General features: G+C 35.1%; 1 protein-coding gene across 1 annotated transcript in view; it reads left to right on the plus strand.

Moving 5' to 3' along the window:
* Nucleotides 1–13,959, plus strand: part of LOC149077323 (CCR4-NOT transcription complex subunit 3-like) — a 63,527-nt gene that overhangs the window by 12,901 nt on the left and 36,667 nt on the right. Inside the window, exons 4-8 of the mRNA XM_089245093.1 lie at nt 161–250; nt 1,401–1,529; nt 2,446–2,538; nt 2,774–3,023; nt 11,718–11,824. Of these exons, the coding sequence (XP_089101219.1) occupies nt 161–250; nt 1,401–1,529; nt 2,446–2,538; nt 2,774–3,023; nt 11,718–11,824 (669 nt within the window). The remainder of the gene's footprint in view (nt 1–160; nt 251–1,400; nt 1,530–2,445; nt 2,539–2,773; nt 3,024–11,717; nt 11,825–13,959) is intronic.

The raw sequence follows: 13,959 nt of genomic DNA on the forward strand, positions 1-13,959 counted from the left end.
TTTCTTCAAATTCTTATGTAATGAATTTTCAGATTTTGATTAGGGTTTAAGTTAGGATCAAGTTTCACGATCTTGGTACATTACTTTGTATTTACTTCATCAATCTTGAATAAAATGCAAATGCATTTCAGTTTTTAATGACAAATGATTCTTATTTCAGAGGTTACGAGATCAAATAAAAACATGGATGGCATCTAGTGATGTAAAAGACAAACGAATTCTAATAGAAAATAGGAAGCTCATAGAAACAGTATGTATATTGCCATTTGTTATGGATAATTTTTTTTTCGCCATTCTAGAAAATTCATGATAGTTGTTGAAAAACTGTGAAAAAATTGTTATATGTTGAAATTATTTTGCAATTTTTAAACCTGCAAACTATTAGAAGTTTGGGGTCGTTCTCTCTGCCTGTTACATCAAATAAGTCTATCCAGCTCACGGTTATCTGGTCTCCATACTATCTGGCTTAGTTAAAAATTAATGCATAACAATTCTCTGTGATTCTCCAAGGTGCACAAAAACCCATTTTGTTTGAAGCTATGCAAAATTAAGAATTAAAATCTCCCATTCTGTGCTAGCCACACCTCAAAACTAGATCAGTTTTTGCGCTTAAGTAGTAGAAAGTAAGTCAAGAGGCATTGTGTCGTGGAAGAGGGCTAAAAGGAAAAAGCCCTCAATCATCTACATCAAGGACTTTTTGAAAACTAAAAACTGTGTTTTGACTCATCTTAGACCTACCTTTTGATATTTATGTTATCATTTATAAATGAAGAGTAAAATAAGTTTAAATAATTTTTGTAAGAATCAGACTTACATTTTATGTCAATGTTTTGTTTATTTTAAAAGCCTACGGTACATGTTCATACTATACAGTGTAAATGATTTTATTTTTCTTGCAATCAAGGTAGACATAAAAGAATTTTTCATAAAAAAAACCTAAAATGTGTCCAATATTGTAATTCTTTGACCATTAATTCTGTAATAAATTTTTAAAACATACAGTTCAGTGCATAAATAACATTTATTAAGTACTCACCTATACTTGGAGATCAGAAAATATGAATAGGAGTGGGTTTTGGTGTAAAAAAAGGGTATTTTTTTATGGTATGTGTGGAAGTAGGAAGTAAGCATTTATAGAACTCTGGCTTTTCTGTTGCCCAGCCAGCCCTACCGTCACATTAGGCCAGATAGTCCAGAGTCTACTGTACACATTTTTTTAGTTTCAATCAATTGAGCCTGCCCCCCCCCCCCCCCCATCATTGTACAATTAGTGAAAAATGACTACCAAGTTTAGAATTGCTACCAGTTCTGTATGTATTTTAAAAACATTTTAATGATTTTTGATGCATATTGATGCAAATTTGAAACTATCATTATGTTTTACCTCGTCTTTCAAATAGCAAATGGAAAGGTTTAAAGTCGTTGAACGAGAAACAAAAACCAAAGCTTATTCAAAAGAAGGTCTAGGGGCTGCTCAAAAGGTGGATCCAGCACAAAAAGAGAAAGAAGAAGTCCGTAATTGGTTAGCGGTGAGTTGGAATATGCTTTCAAATTTATTACATCAGTCTATATATATACTATGTGGTTTTAGGTTTTATTGTAAAATATAATGCACCCATGTTGAAATTGTACCAAGTTCAATTGCGATGGTGGAAGACGTTTTTGATAGCAGTTATTAGTGTTTTGAAATTTACATTGTAAAAAAATTGAATATTTAAGTGAAATAAAATAATTACTGGTTTGATTTCAGGCAAAATCAACTTGAATTGCCGTCATATGTGGTTAATTTGTTACTGTATTTCTCTGAATAAAAATGCAGCATGACATATGTGCCATAGTGTGAAAGTAAAATAAAATGTGCGTGTAGACTTAACATATTGTGCCACACTTTTCAGGAATAAAATTTAACTTTCATGTGATGCTTGTTTACTTACATTCCATAAAAACTAAATTTGTTATAAAATGCTTGTCAATTCTTTTGGATGAATTCCAGATGTTTTAAATATAATTCAATCAACCGATATTGAGAAATAAACTAACTTTTATAAATGTTTTTAGGCTTTTCTTGTGTCAGTTTTTCAGAATGGCTTTTTTAAAAATAAAATCTTATTTACAGTCGAACTCTGATATAGCACACCCTGATTTAGTTCCAACCCTACTTAGCTCTAGAACTTCTCAGTGAACAAATCTTCCACTTATACCCTTGCTAAGGGTTCACCCATGATTCTTTATAATGCCAGAATTCTAAAAACAGATGGTGCTGTTAAATCAGGTTTCGACTGTATTGCAGCTAGCCTAAAAATAGATTTTTTTAAGATGTAAATGCTGCAGCTTTTATTCTAAGCAATGTTGCTGTAATTTTCAACACGGTTCGAAAAAGCTGTCAACTTTTGTCTTTGTACTTAGGCCATATATTTGCAAACTCAAATACAATTTTTTTTCCAGAGTTCCATAGAGGCCTTAAACATACAGTTAGATCAGTTTGAGTGTGAGATTGAATCGATAAGTGTGGCCTTAAAGAAGAAGAAAGACAAAGAGGTGTTTAAAATTATGCCTATTATTCCAATTCTGACTGCAATTATTTCTTATTCTGAGTGGAAATTTAAATTTAAGAGAAAAGGTGGCGAATCTTTTTTGCATGTCATTTTAAAAAATAATTTTTCAACAAAAGGATGAAACCTCTTTCAGTTGCTTCCTTTTTCTATGTTAATGCTATAATCATCTTGAATTTTGTTTAAATTATGGTTTTCTTATGTCTTATTGTTACATACAGAAGGTGGATAGGACGGAAGAACTGAAGATGTGGATAGAGAAGCACAGGTATCACATCAAGCAATTGGAAACCCTCATGAGAATGTTAGACAACTGTACAGTTGATGTTGATCAGCTGAAAATTATCAAAGAGGACGTGGAGTATTACATTGAATGCTCTCAGGAACCTGATTTTGAAGAAAATGAATTTCTTTATGATGATCTGGATCTTGAAGATATGCAAGAATTTTTATCAAAAGCTAAAAATGGCAGTAAGTTTTATTTTGTCCTTTATTTCACTGTTTCCTTGCCTTTAAATTTGTCACTTTTCTTCAGTTAGGTGGCATATAATTCAAACAAATTTCATACATTTTTAAACATTAAGCTTAAAAAAATGCTGTTTATGGTAAGTCAGAATATTCAACCTATGTGATTTTTTTTTTTCTTTTTTGTATGTAATAAATGCAGTGCATAGGTCAAAACAAGAGATACGTAAAACTGGCTAGACATAGTTTAGCCAGTTAAGGCAGCCAGTTTTCTGTATAGGCCTATCTTGTACAGTGAAATCTGTCTGAGACAGACACTGTATGAGATGGAAATCTGTTTGAAACGGAATCAAAATACTCTGTTCAATGATTAGTGCTTTGATTTGTACTTTTATTAAATGGAAATCTGTCTAAAACTAAATCTTATTTCAGTCTCGATGTTCAGTTTTGTATAGGTTTCACTGTATTAACAAGTGGGGAGGACATCTTTTTCTAAACATTGCTCAAAAGCCTGTCATTGATGTAGTACAGAATCTTCCTTATTGTTGGGCTATAGTCTGGGAAATCACTCTCTGATGTTTCACCTGTATTGCGGCAGAAACCTTCATAAGTGTCTTGAGATCTCTGCACTGAAAAGAACATCTTAAGTTAACTGATTGTGCTGTTTGTTCTTGTAAAAAATACCTGGGATCCTGCTAGTGTGATCATGTCTATATTTATATTGTACTAGCTATAATACCCGGCACTGCCCAGTTTTCTTCAGTTGGTAGGAGAATTGAAAAGTGACAAACCATTATAAAGGAATAAACTATTATATATAATACTGGCAGCATTAAAGAAGTTAAAACCATTGTAAAGGCATATGCACGTTTGAGAAGCATTGATAGGTAACCAAAGTAAGCATTCCAAAAGTCATTGTTGAGGTTTATGAACCATTGTAGCCCAACAGTTTTTGTCCAGCTCTGACAGACTTTTAAAGTTCCCTATCGTTCAAGTTGTACACAATTTTGTATGTATGCAAAATTTGGCGATGATCATCTAAAATTGTAGATTTGTATAGGGAACACACACAGAATATCAGTTTTATATATATAGATTTGCATTCGTCTACGATTCATATTTCTGGCTGATATAGTTCATTTAATTTTTTATGCTTGCTGTAGTAGTAGCTTTGATAATGTCTTACTGATGGCGCAGTTTGACCAAATTGGTCCTTGCGCCAATAAACCCAAAATCCAATCCAATGTCTTACTGAAGAAAGAATTAGAAAATGTACTGTAATTGCTGTGTTGTAACTCAGTTGTCTATACTGAGATGTTTGATATTACAATTGCCAGTTTTATATTTCAGATTAGTTTTTGTCATTTTCATGTCAAGTGACTTTTTGTAATAACACTGTTTGCAGATAAAATGGACATAAGCTCGTAATTCTGTGGGTGTTTGCCATTCGCTGTGCAAAAAACCCTTTATTAAGGAGACATAAAAAAGGGGTTCAAGACTTAGTGCAAGGGTTTAGACCAGGGTTGGTAAAAAAATGGGGTTTTTTTAAAACCAAAAAACTGGGGTTTTTTGTTTCAAATAGTATTGACATTAAAAACAATGAAATTTCTGAAAAATCAATCAAACTTCTAATAATTAATTAAAATAAAATGTTTGTTAATATAATTAACACTATTCCCATATTTAATTAATCAATAAATATTTCTTATATTTTAACAAAAACCAACTTTTGCAATTTAATTATTTTTTGCTGAACTCAATGGATTACTTAGTGTTTGAAAATTCTTTTAATGTTATTATTAATCATATAATATAAAGATGTTTTCTCCAGTTACTTTCAGTATGCTTAATTAGGAAGCTATTTTGCAAAAACTATAATAAAAATTAGGTGAATATAATGTATTTAATGAAACATAAATAATGCAGATTAATTAACGATAATTTACGATATGCAGAGTGATTATAACTAAGGTTCTGATTTCAAAACACTGTAAAAAAAAGAACGATTGTCAGAATGACTTGAAAATTGACATGAATATTCCTGAAAAGATTCAATTTTATTAGGTAAAGGGGGAAAAAAAAAGACTAAAATGTAAAATTAATGACATCATCCAACACATGGGAAATTTGCTTGCAGAATGAAAACGATAGCCAGTCATGGCAAAATAATAACTTAATTATAGCATTACACATGCTATTGATTTCATAATTCATGGAAACATCACAAAAAGAGAGTGAAGTAATTCAGCAAATAACTACAACTTACTTAAGAAATGTTAAATATGTTGTCCACCGTGTTCTGGCTGTGAAGTGAAAGCACAAAAATGCTTGTTCAACAGCAGATCAAGAGTATGCCCCATGGTCATGATGTGGATGCACTTGCAATTCACCTTTATTAAACCAAACGCATTCCCCCCCCCCCCACCCGTTAATATTCTTGAGGAACTTCTAACATATAGGGGACGTGCTGGAGCTTGCAATTCACCAAAGTTTGCAATCCAACCACTGTAACATTTTAAGTACCCCCCACAGCCAGAAGTTGCAAGGGTTAAAAGTTAGGTGAACTGGCTGCCAGCCAGGTGTCATGTCATCCTGTTATTGTCAAAATAGTTCTTCAGCAGCTTCTTTGCTGGTATTACAATGTGCATCTTGATAAAAGTTGTTCTATCCACACACTGATGCTGTTGAAGTGCCGAAATGATGTGATTGCACAAAATAGATTATATTGCTGGCCAAGTACAGCATCATCTACTTGCACATTTCGCACTACTTGCACTTTTTTCTTATGCCAAAGAAATTTCCATTGCTTCAGGAGCATCCATGAAAATTTTCGTCATTCTGACCAGTACTTATTGTGTAGCTTTAAGATCAAAACTTTACTTATAATCACCCTGTATATAGCTGATTATTTTTTATAAATCTGTTACTGCTATACAGTGGAACCTTGATTAACTGGGCTTAACCATGAAAGTATAAAAAAAATACTGAATATTAAGAACTGGGAGATATACAGTAGGAGATGTGCTACTTCATATGGGAAAGAAAATGAAAATGTCTGTGAGGTAATGTAACTACTAGTGTGTACACTGGTCTTTGTCCTTTAGGGCCAGCTGGTTTCTTGGATTATAAGACTAACTGCCTTTAGCATGATGGTGTCACTACTGTTGCTGCTTCTTTGTGAAGGAAAAAAGCAAAGCAAAAAAAAAACATGAGATAATACACCATTACATTTAGATGTGATGCAATCCTTATTAATGAATTTGCTAAGAGCAAAGCATTTGCTTTTTGCAAAGGGGCAATACGGCGAAATATCTGATGTATGTTGCAAAACAATCAGTGCTATTGCCATCTCGAGGAGATAGTGAAATGTTTCCAAAAGATGTATCAGGAATTTTATTAAAAAAGCAGACCCTTGCCAACTCTCCGGATTTAGGCAGGAGACTCTGGATTTTTCATCCTTCCTCCTGCTCTCTGGATTGTTAAAATTTCTCCAGATTTTGGCAGAAAATTGGATTTTTTACCGAGCTATCACATTGTCATGATGTCAATGACTGCCGTCGTCGTTAGGGAAAACACCCATAGAGGACATCCATGGTCATTTCCATCAAGCAACCGTAAAAAAATGTCTTGGTGACCGTATTTAATTAAGCAACTGGCAAAGAAGTGACTTTGTTTACGTAGCGTTTATCGTCAATCATTTATCAGAGGCATGACCTTGGTTTCCGAAATTCCTGTATAATCGTTATTGTATTCCATTAACAGCCGCGCTGTAAACACAAGTTTTTTCATCAGCAGCTTTGTATTTTGAAGTTTTTAAATTGTTGCCTCCTGTTAAATATGTCTTCAGAAAGAAAATGTAAAACTTTAAGCTCTATAAAGCTTTTAAGAGTTCATATACCCAAGATTATCGATCACTGATAGCATCCGCGAAAGGAAACACTTATGTTTTATGAACAGTATATGTAGATGTGATTTGTCTCTCTCTATTCTGCATGGAAAGACTGACATGGAATTATATTCTGCTCGGGGCAATGCAGAACCTGCATTGGGCAGAGGGGGTGGAACTTTTTCTTAATTGATTAAAAAAAATTTCCAGTGTTTCAACTTCCCTAAAATATTTTAGGGAAGCGAGATTTGCTGATATGTTAGCCTATACACGTTTTATGGAATTTTATATTTATCAAGATGTTACGATGAAGCAAACACATGAATATATTTTTTAAATCATCAATAAAGATGAGTGACTAAATCGTTTTTTATTTCGCACATTTTTTATCCTCCCATTTACGAACTTTTGATTTCAATTCGAACCAATTATCAAGTCTGTATGAATTCATAAAAACAAGTGTTGTCTGCATTTTCAAACCGTAAATGGAGTTGTGATTCATATTTGTGTATCCAAACTATGACTGAATATTTGTACCATTGTAAGTCTGATGCTCTCCGTTAGAGAGAGCAAAGTATGTCATTGATGACAGTTATTTCAGGCTAATGGCAGCAGAAAACCAGCTAGAATCTGTTCTTATTCAGTGCTATCTTAACACATGGAGCCTACCTGGGCGTCATGATACTGAGATCTACTTAAAATTTTTGAGATTGGGCATCTAAATTGGTAGGCAGGCACATCCAGCCCGGGTTCGAACCCCACCGTCGCCGCAGTGATGGCCGACTGAAGTTGGTGTTCTGTTTTCCAACTTTGAGGTGCGAATGCAAGCTGATATCCTCATTAAAAAGTCTCGCCGCAGAGAGCAACAAGCCTACAACAGTAAAATCAAGCATTAAACAGAAACAAACTGCACATTAGGTTCGCAACACGGACACACACATTCCAACATATACCAATTCGTTTGAAGTTCCGTAGCCGTAGAGGAATATGGACCAGGTACATGTCTGGTTTAGTAGGCACATCCAGCCAGTTAGTGGCCTCAGAAAAATCACTTTATCCATAGGCCCATGATGTTATTAATACGGCCCATTCTTACTACCAGAAATATACCCTCAATATCAACAGTACAGTGAGCGGTCGATGAAGTAGAGTTTCAGCAAGACAACTGATTTATTTGGACAGCTTAAAAGGGATGGGAATAAGCTGAATAAAAAATTATTGACGCCCCACTTTTTTTACTGTTTAATCGGGGCCTAAGGTGGCCTATATCGAGGACTCAATAGCCCAAATTGACGAGACACTAGCTTATTACACCAAAGGACATTCAGAGGTGACGCGAGTTCGATGCATGTTCAGTGTTTGTCAGAATCTTTCCTGACACCATGGGCGGAGATATGGGGAATGCCCCCCCCCCCAGTGTAAAAGTTAAAGAAGTTAAAGCCTACTGACCTAATGAATTTTCATATATATGAATTGACATCATCATCTTGCCCCCCCCCCCAGCAATCATCGTGTCCAAGTCTATCTCCGCCTATGCGTGACACAGAAGTACGACATAAACGGTGATGAGATGGCCGCATCGCTACCACAAGAAATACTTCCACCGAGAGGTTAGCGCAACAATCTCTCGGCGAGAGACGTGAAGGAAAAAAATGCTGCACGCTTTTCCCGGAATCGGCGATAAGTTGTAGATCTTGGTCTTATTAGCCCTCGTGTGCAGAAAATGAGTGGTGTGACAATAATAATTAATGATTACCCTATGTCGCACCGTTACCCCCCTCTTTTTTTTTAAGTGCTTTCGCATCTTTTCGATATTTGTCAATAAATACAGTTTTAATTATTTCTTATTTTTCTGGACGCAGTAGACCAGGTCGACAAGATACTCGCCTATAGTACTAAAGGATATTCAGAGGTGTCTCGAGTTCGATCTGTAAGTCCCAATCTAATTATCCCTCGTGTGCAGAAAATGGCTGGTACCACAAAAATAATCAGTGATCTTGTCTGTCTAATCCAGCGGCCGGGCATCGTCGATCGCGATTCCCATTTCAGCCGATCGCTGAACCATATATTAGGACCATTCTTCTTCGAGAATGTGCATAATAAAATATATATATATATATATATATATATATATATATATGAAACCAGTGTATTGTGTTCAATAATTGTACTTTCGGTTTTTCCAAGAAATATAAATTTTAGTCTCAAATAAAAGTAATTGAAAAAATTTTCTGACCTCGTCTATGAATTTATGGGATATGATTCATATGATATTTGTGAGATTAGGTTGAGAAGCAGGGCGGTCTTAACGACTTTGGGTCCTCTGAATCCCCTAATGTCATTCAAAAATATGCTCACTAAAAAAAATAATTTTTCATTCAGAATGAAGAAAAATCAACAAATTTTGATCAATAAATTATGCTATATCGGCTTCACAGCCATTGACTTTTCTTAAAGTCATTTGAAAATCATAAAAAAATGGTTAGTTGCTTTCTTTTGTTCACAAAGGGGTTTCTGGTGTCTCGCGTAATTACGATGAAATCCCTATTGGGACGAGGTGAAAATTTTTCCCTTCCATTTATGCTGCGCTTGAAATAAACGTAGCGGGAAATCTTAATTTATTAATTAAATTTATAAAGTCATTTTCATAGAGTCTTATTACTCGTAATTATTTCCAAATCGAACGTCGGTATTTCATGAAAATTATTATTTTCTGTTCAAACACAATTCCCGAGTTTATTTTTGACACTTCAAAAATTTTTTTCTTTCAAACACTATGTCCGAATTATTTTTCTTATAACTACACACATGACCAGTGTTCGCCATTACGCATCTATTTATATGCGTAATGGCCCATTCATATTCACGCATGAAAATTCAATTTAACTCCTATATTTCGATGAGGAGTAAAAATACTCCAAACTTCAGGATTTTTTTAATAGACTTGATTCTGTGTTTTTTTTTCATAAAAAAATACTAAAAATTTTGGAGAGTAGTGAAATTACTCTTCAAAGTTATTTTTCTCGGATAACACTGCACGTGACTACTCCAAAGGGGACTGACACAGGCGCCGATCTCGGAAGAGCTGCAAATAATATAATATGACGGATATTGGTCTGTCCCGTAAAATATATAACGATCCAACGCACCTACACAATAAATCACCTCTCCCAACACATTGCCCCGAATTTACGCCTGGACTGACAGATTCATTTGATCATACGTATTTTCTTATTTTTTATTCTAGCGTGTTCACGGTTACGCGCAGCCGAAATTTGGGTTCGTTTGCCGGACCCTTCGCAAAATATAAATTAATGGAACCATAAATTTGTTATTTTTTTTTTTTCTGTGAAAATTTAACTAGATTGTTTCGCTTTCCACAAAATTACGTATTTTTCACTAAAATAGGACCCTACAAAAAAAGTTTGGACCCCTGTGTTTTGTTTCGAGAAATTGTAAGCGAAAATTTTCTTTATTATTTTATCTACCACATTTCGAACATCTGGGGGAAATAAATACAAAAACTCACGCGGTAATCCTTTTTCCCCCCCACATTTTGTCATCACAATCGGAAGAAAATCGTGTCTCGCCGAAAATACACAAGGTGGTTTTTTTCCCCCTCCTTTTAATTTCTATTGGTTGAGCACGTCCTTTTCTCATTTGCATAACCAAGTCACGTGCAGCAAAGCGAATAGAGCTTTGGGGAAAACGTCGAGAGCAGAAACAGTTGCTCCGGACCATCAGATGCTTTTTTATAATTTCCGCTATTTCTCGTGGAAAATGTTTTAGCTGGATTTTTTTTTTTAAAGTTTTGAAACATTTCGTTCGACTTTTGAATATCGTGTAGTTTGTTTTTGATCTCTTGCATAATTTTCAAATTCCGCGTAGCATTATTTGGATTACTTATTATGAATATCTCAATAGTAAGTTGTGTTTCATACGACTTCATCGTAAGGGAATTGGTTTAGTTCGAGCGTGTTTTAAGTGCATTTTCTATGATTAGATGTATCATACTTGTTTGACAAACAAAAAAAAAATGTATTTATATTTTTGTGAGCGTCCCCAATGATAACTGTTATTTTTTAGAAATGTTTGTTTCGCGGCAATTCACATAGTGGTTGGTTTTTGATTTGCGCCATTCGTGGAAAATTAAAAGATGCCGGAACTTCGGAAGGATATTCAACCTTCTTAAGTCACGAGCACCGTTTGTGCCTGTCGTCAGAAGAGCACACGCGGCAACCGTGATATGTGCTCGAATTCAAATCGGCAAAATTATAATTCTTGAGAAAGATAAGGGATGTTGAAGAATCAATCAAATATCATCGCGAATACTCTATCTAGCAAAAATATCGAGCGTTCTTGGATGGTTCGGCGGACACGCTGTGCTTGTGAGCATCAGGTTCCGATTAAAATCGTAGTTCAGGTACGGATGTTTAATGATCGTTCTACATCGGCTTCAGACTGTATACCTCGGTCTGATTATCAGCCGTTTTTACGTAAGATAATCATCGATAAAATATTCGATAAGTATTGTTATAGTTTGAAAAAAATTTTACCCATGTGTTGCGAAACATTAACTTGTTTCTCTGTTTATATTAGAACGGCGAATGTGTGCGGTTGTGTAGCCAACTTCGAGATATTTTTCATTTCGTATGTCAGTGTCAGAAGATGTCTTTAAATACGGCGATACGACTTTGTGTGCTTTCATAGCACAATATTTTCAGCATCGTGTTTCTATTCCTAGTGAAATATTTGTAATTAATATTTTGAATTATAAGTTGATTTTTAATTTTCTTTACTATGTGTTTCAACAGGTGAAGATGATGGCTCCATAAGGTCGACCACTCCCACGTCTACGAATTCTAGTTCGCCAGTTCCTAGTCCCAGTCTGACCAATCATGTTAATTCTAAGCCGAGTGAGGTATTTACATTTTTTCTTTATAAAAAACACTGATTTTTTTTTTTTTTAAGAATGTTTTCGAACTTTTATCTAAAAATGTTTTTTTTTAATCTAGAATTTATAAGATGTTTAATACAGCTATAGCATTTCTTATTGAAGAGAAAAAAACTATTTCCTATAGTGAGCAGACGTGGTGCCTATTTAACCAACTTTATCTTTGTTTGACAAAGCTATAAATTGCAAAAATTGTTTCATGCTTTGTCATTCCATTCTTACCTGAAAAAATGTCTATACATGTTTAAAACCTGAAATTCCTAATTCAAAAAGCCTATCAAACCTCTGATTTCAAGACCTGCTAAAAAATTTTCTTTAAAAAATTTGGGTATCCCAAAAGAATTCCACATGTGCTTTATAAAATTGCTAATTTCAAAATATTTGATACTGCGCCTATTGAACCAGTTTTTTTTCATCAAATGGCCATAACATTCACTGGAAATGGTTTCTGTTTTATGCTTTATAAAAATGTGTAATTAATGTTTCAGGGCTGTAACTGGGTGGGGACAAACATGGGATTGAGCTTATCAATTTATAATGTCATACAATGGATTGTTTCAAAACTGGGCTTTAGAATTACTGTTTAAAATTTATTTTTTAATTTTTAATAACTTTTTTAATATATACTTGTTTATATCTAATGGTCTTAAAATAATTTTCACAAAGTAAATACTTTGTTATAGTATCATAGCCCATTCTGAGTCTAGATTAGAGCTTACAAATGGGTTTTCAATAATTTATTAAGAAACAAATATTTAATTGATATGAAGCAAAAATTTGTTTTAAGATCAGTCTTGATAAAGTTTAATTGTAATTGTTAGGCCAAGACTGATGTGATAAGCAATGCGACCATGACATCGGCATGGATTTGTTAGAAAAACCTGAAAATTCAGGTTTTTAATCAGTCAGTGCCAGGGTCTTATCGTTTTAGTGTGAACTCAGTCTTACACTGGTGAAATAAATTAAGAGAATTTGTATATTTTATCGAATTTCATGAAAAGAACTGAACTGAATGTAAAACCACTGCTTCTAGACAAAAATGCAAATCTTGTACGTCAAATATGTAAGCCTACACGTGTGTGTAGGGTGGAGAAACGGGCTTTGTAAGCGCGTGTAAGTTAAGACGCATTTCGTTCACTAGCACCCTTCTGCGAATTTCTTGGTGATATTTTGCAGCAATCGGTTAATTTTAAATTGTAACAGTAAAATCGAGTAACTACCAACGTTTAGATGATGGAATGAGGTGGCAAATTATGGGGAGGCTAGAAGCAGGCCAATCTCAAGTCCAGATTTGTAGAGATATCAATTTAATGCCCAGCGTCGTGTGTAACTTACGGAAACAGTTCCAGGATACCGGATCCATCGAGAGAAAGCCTGGGCAAGGTTGTCCAAGAAGCACGACGGCCAGAGAAGATCGCCATTTCTCGATTATAGCGAGGCGTAACAGGAGTGCTACAGCTTCTCAGCTCTCTCGTGACTTGTATGCAGCCACAGGGACCCGTGTATCAAGAGTGACTGTTTCCAAAAGACTTCATGAGAGAGGGTTGTTTGCAAGAAGACCTGCTGTTTGCGTCCCGCTCACTTCTACGGACAGGAGAATCCGTTTATCATGGTGCAGAGAGCATAGTTTAGAGTATGAATCAATGGGCGACTTCACTGATGAGTCCCGGTTCAGCATAAGCACCGATTCTCGCTGTACATTCATATGGAGAGAACCAGGGACCCGTTACCTACCCTCCAATGTCCGCGAAATCTACTATTATGTCGGAGGAGGTTTAATGGTCTGGGCAGGCATCATGTTGGATGGTTGCACACCTCTCCATGTCTTTGAAAGAGGCACTGCGACTGGTGTGAGGTATGGGGATGAGGTCTTGGAGCCCTATGTTAGTCTTTCCTGGGGTGCAGTTGGCCCTGAGTTCATTTTAATGGACGATAGCGCGAGGCCACATAGAGCTCTTCTGCTCTACGATTTTCTAGAGTGAGGATATTCGCCAGATGGATTGGCAAGCCAGATCTCCAGACCTTAACCCTATAGAGCATGTCTGGGGAGGGCAATTGCAACTCGCAACCCCCGTCTGGAAACCATCCAGGGAATGAAAACA

This window comes from Pholcus phalangioides, unplaced genomic scaffold (assembly GCF_987345545.1).
Source record: "Pholcus phalangioides strain wild (caught in Gottingen) unplaced genomic scaffold, Ppha-v1.0 ptg000015l_1, whole genome shotgun sequence".
NCBI lineage: Eukaryota > Metazoa > Arthropoda > Arachnida > Araneae > Pholcidae > Pholcus > Pholcus phalangioides.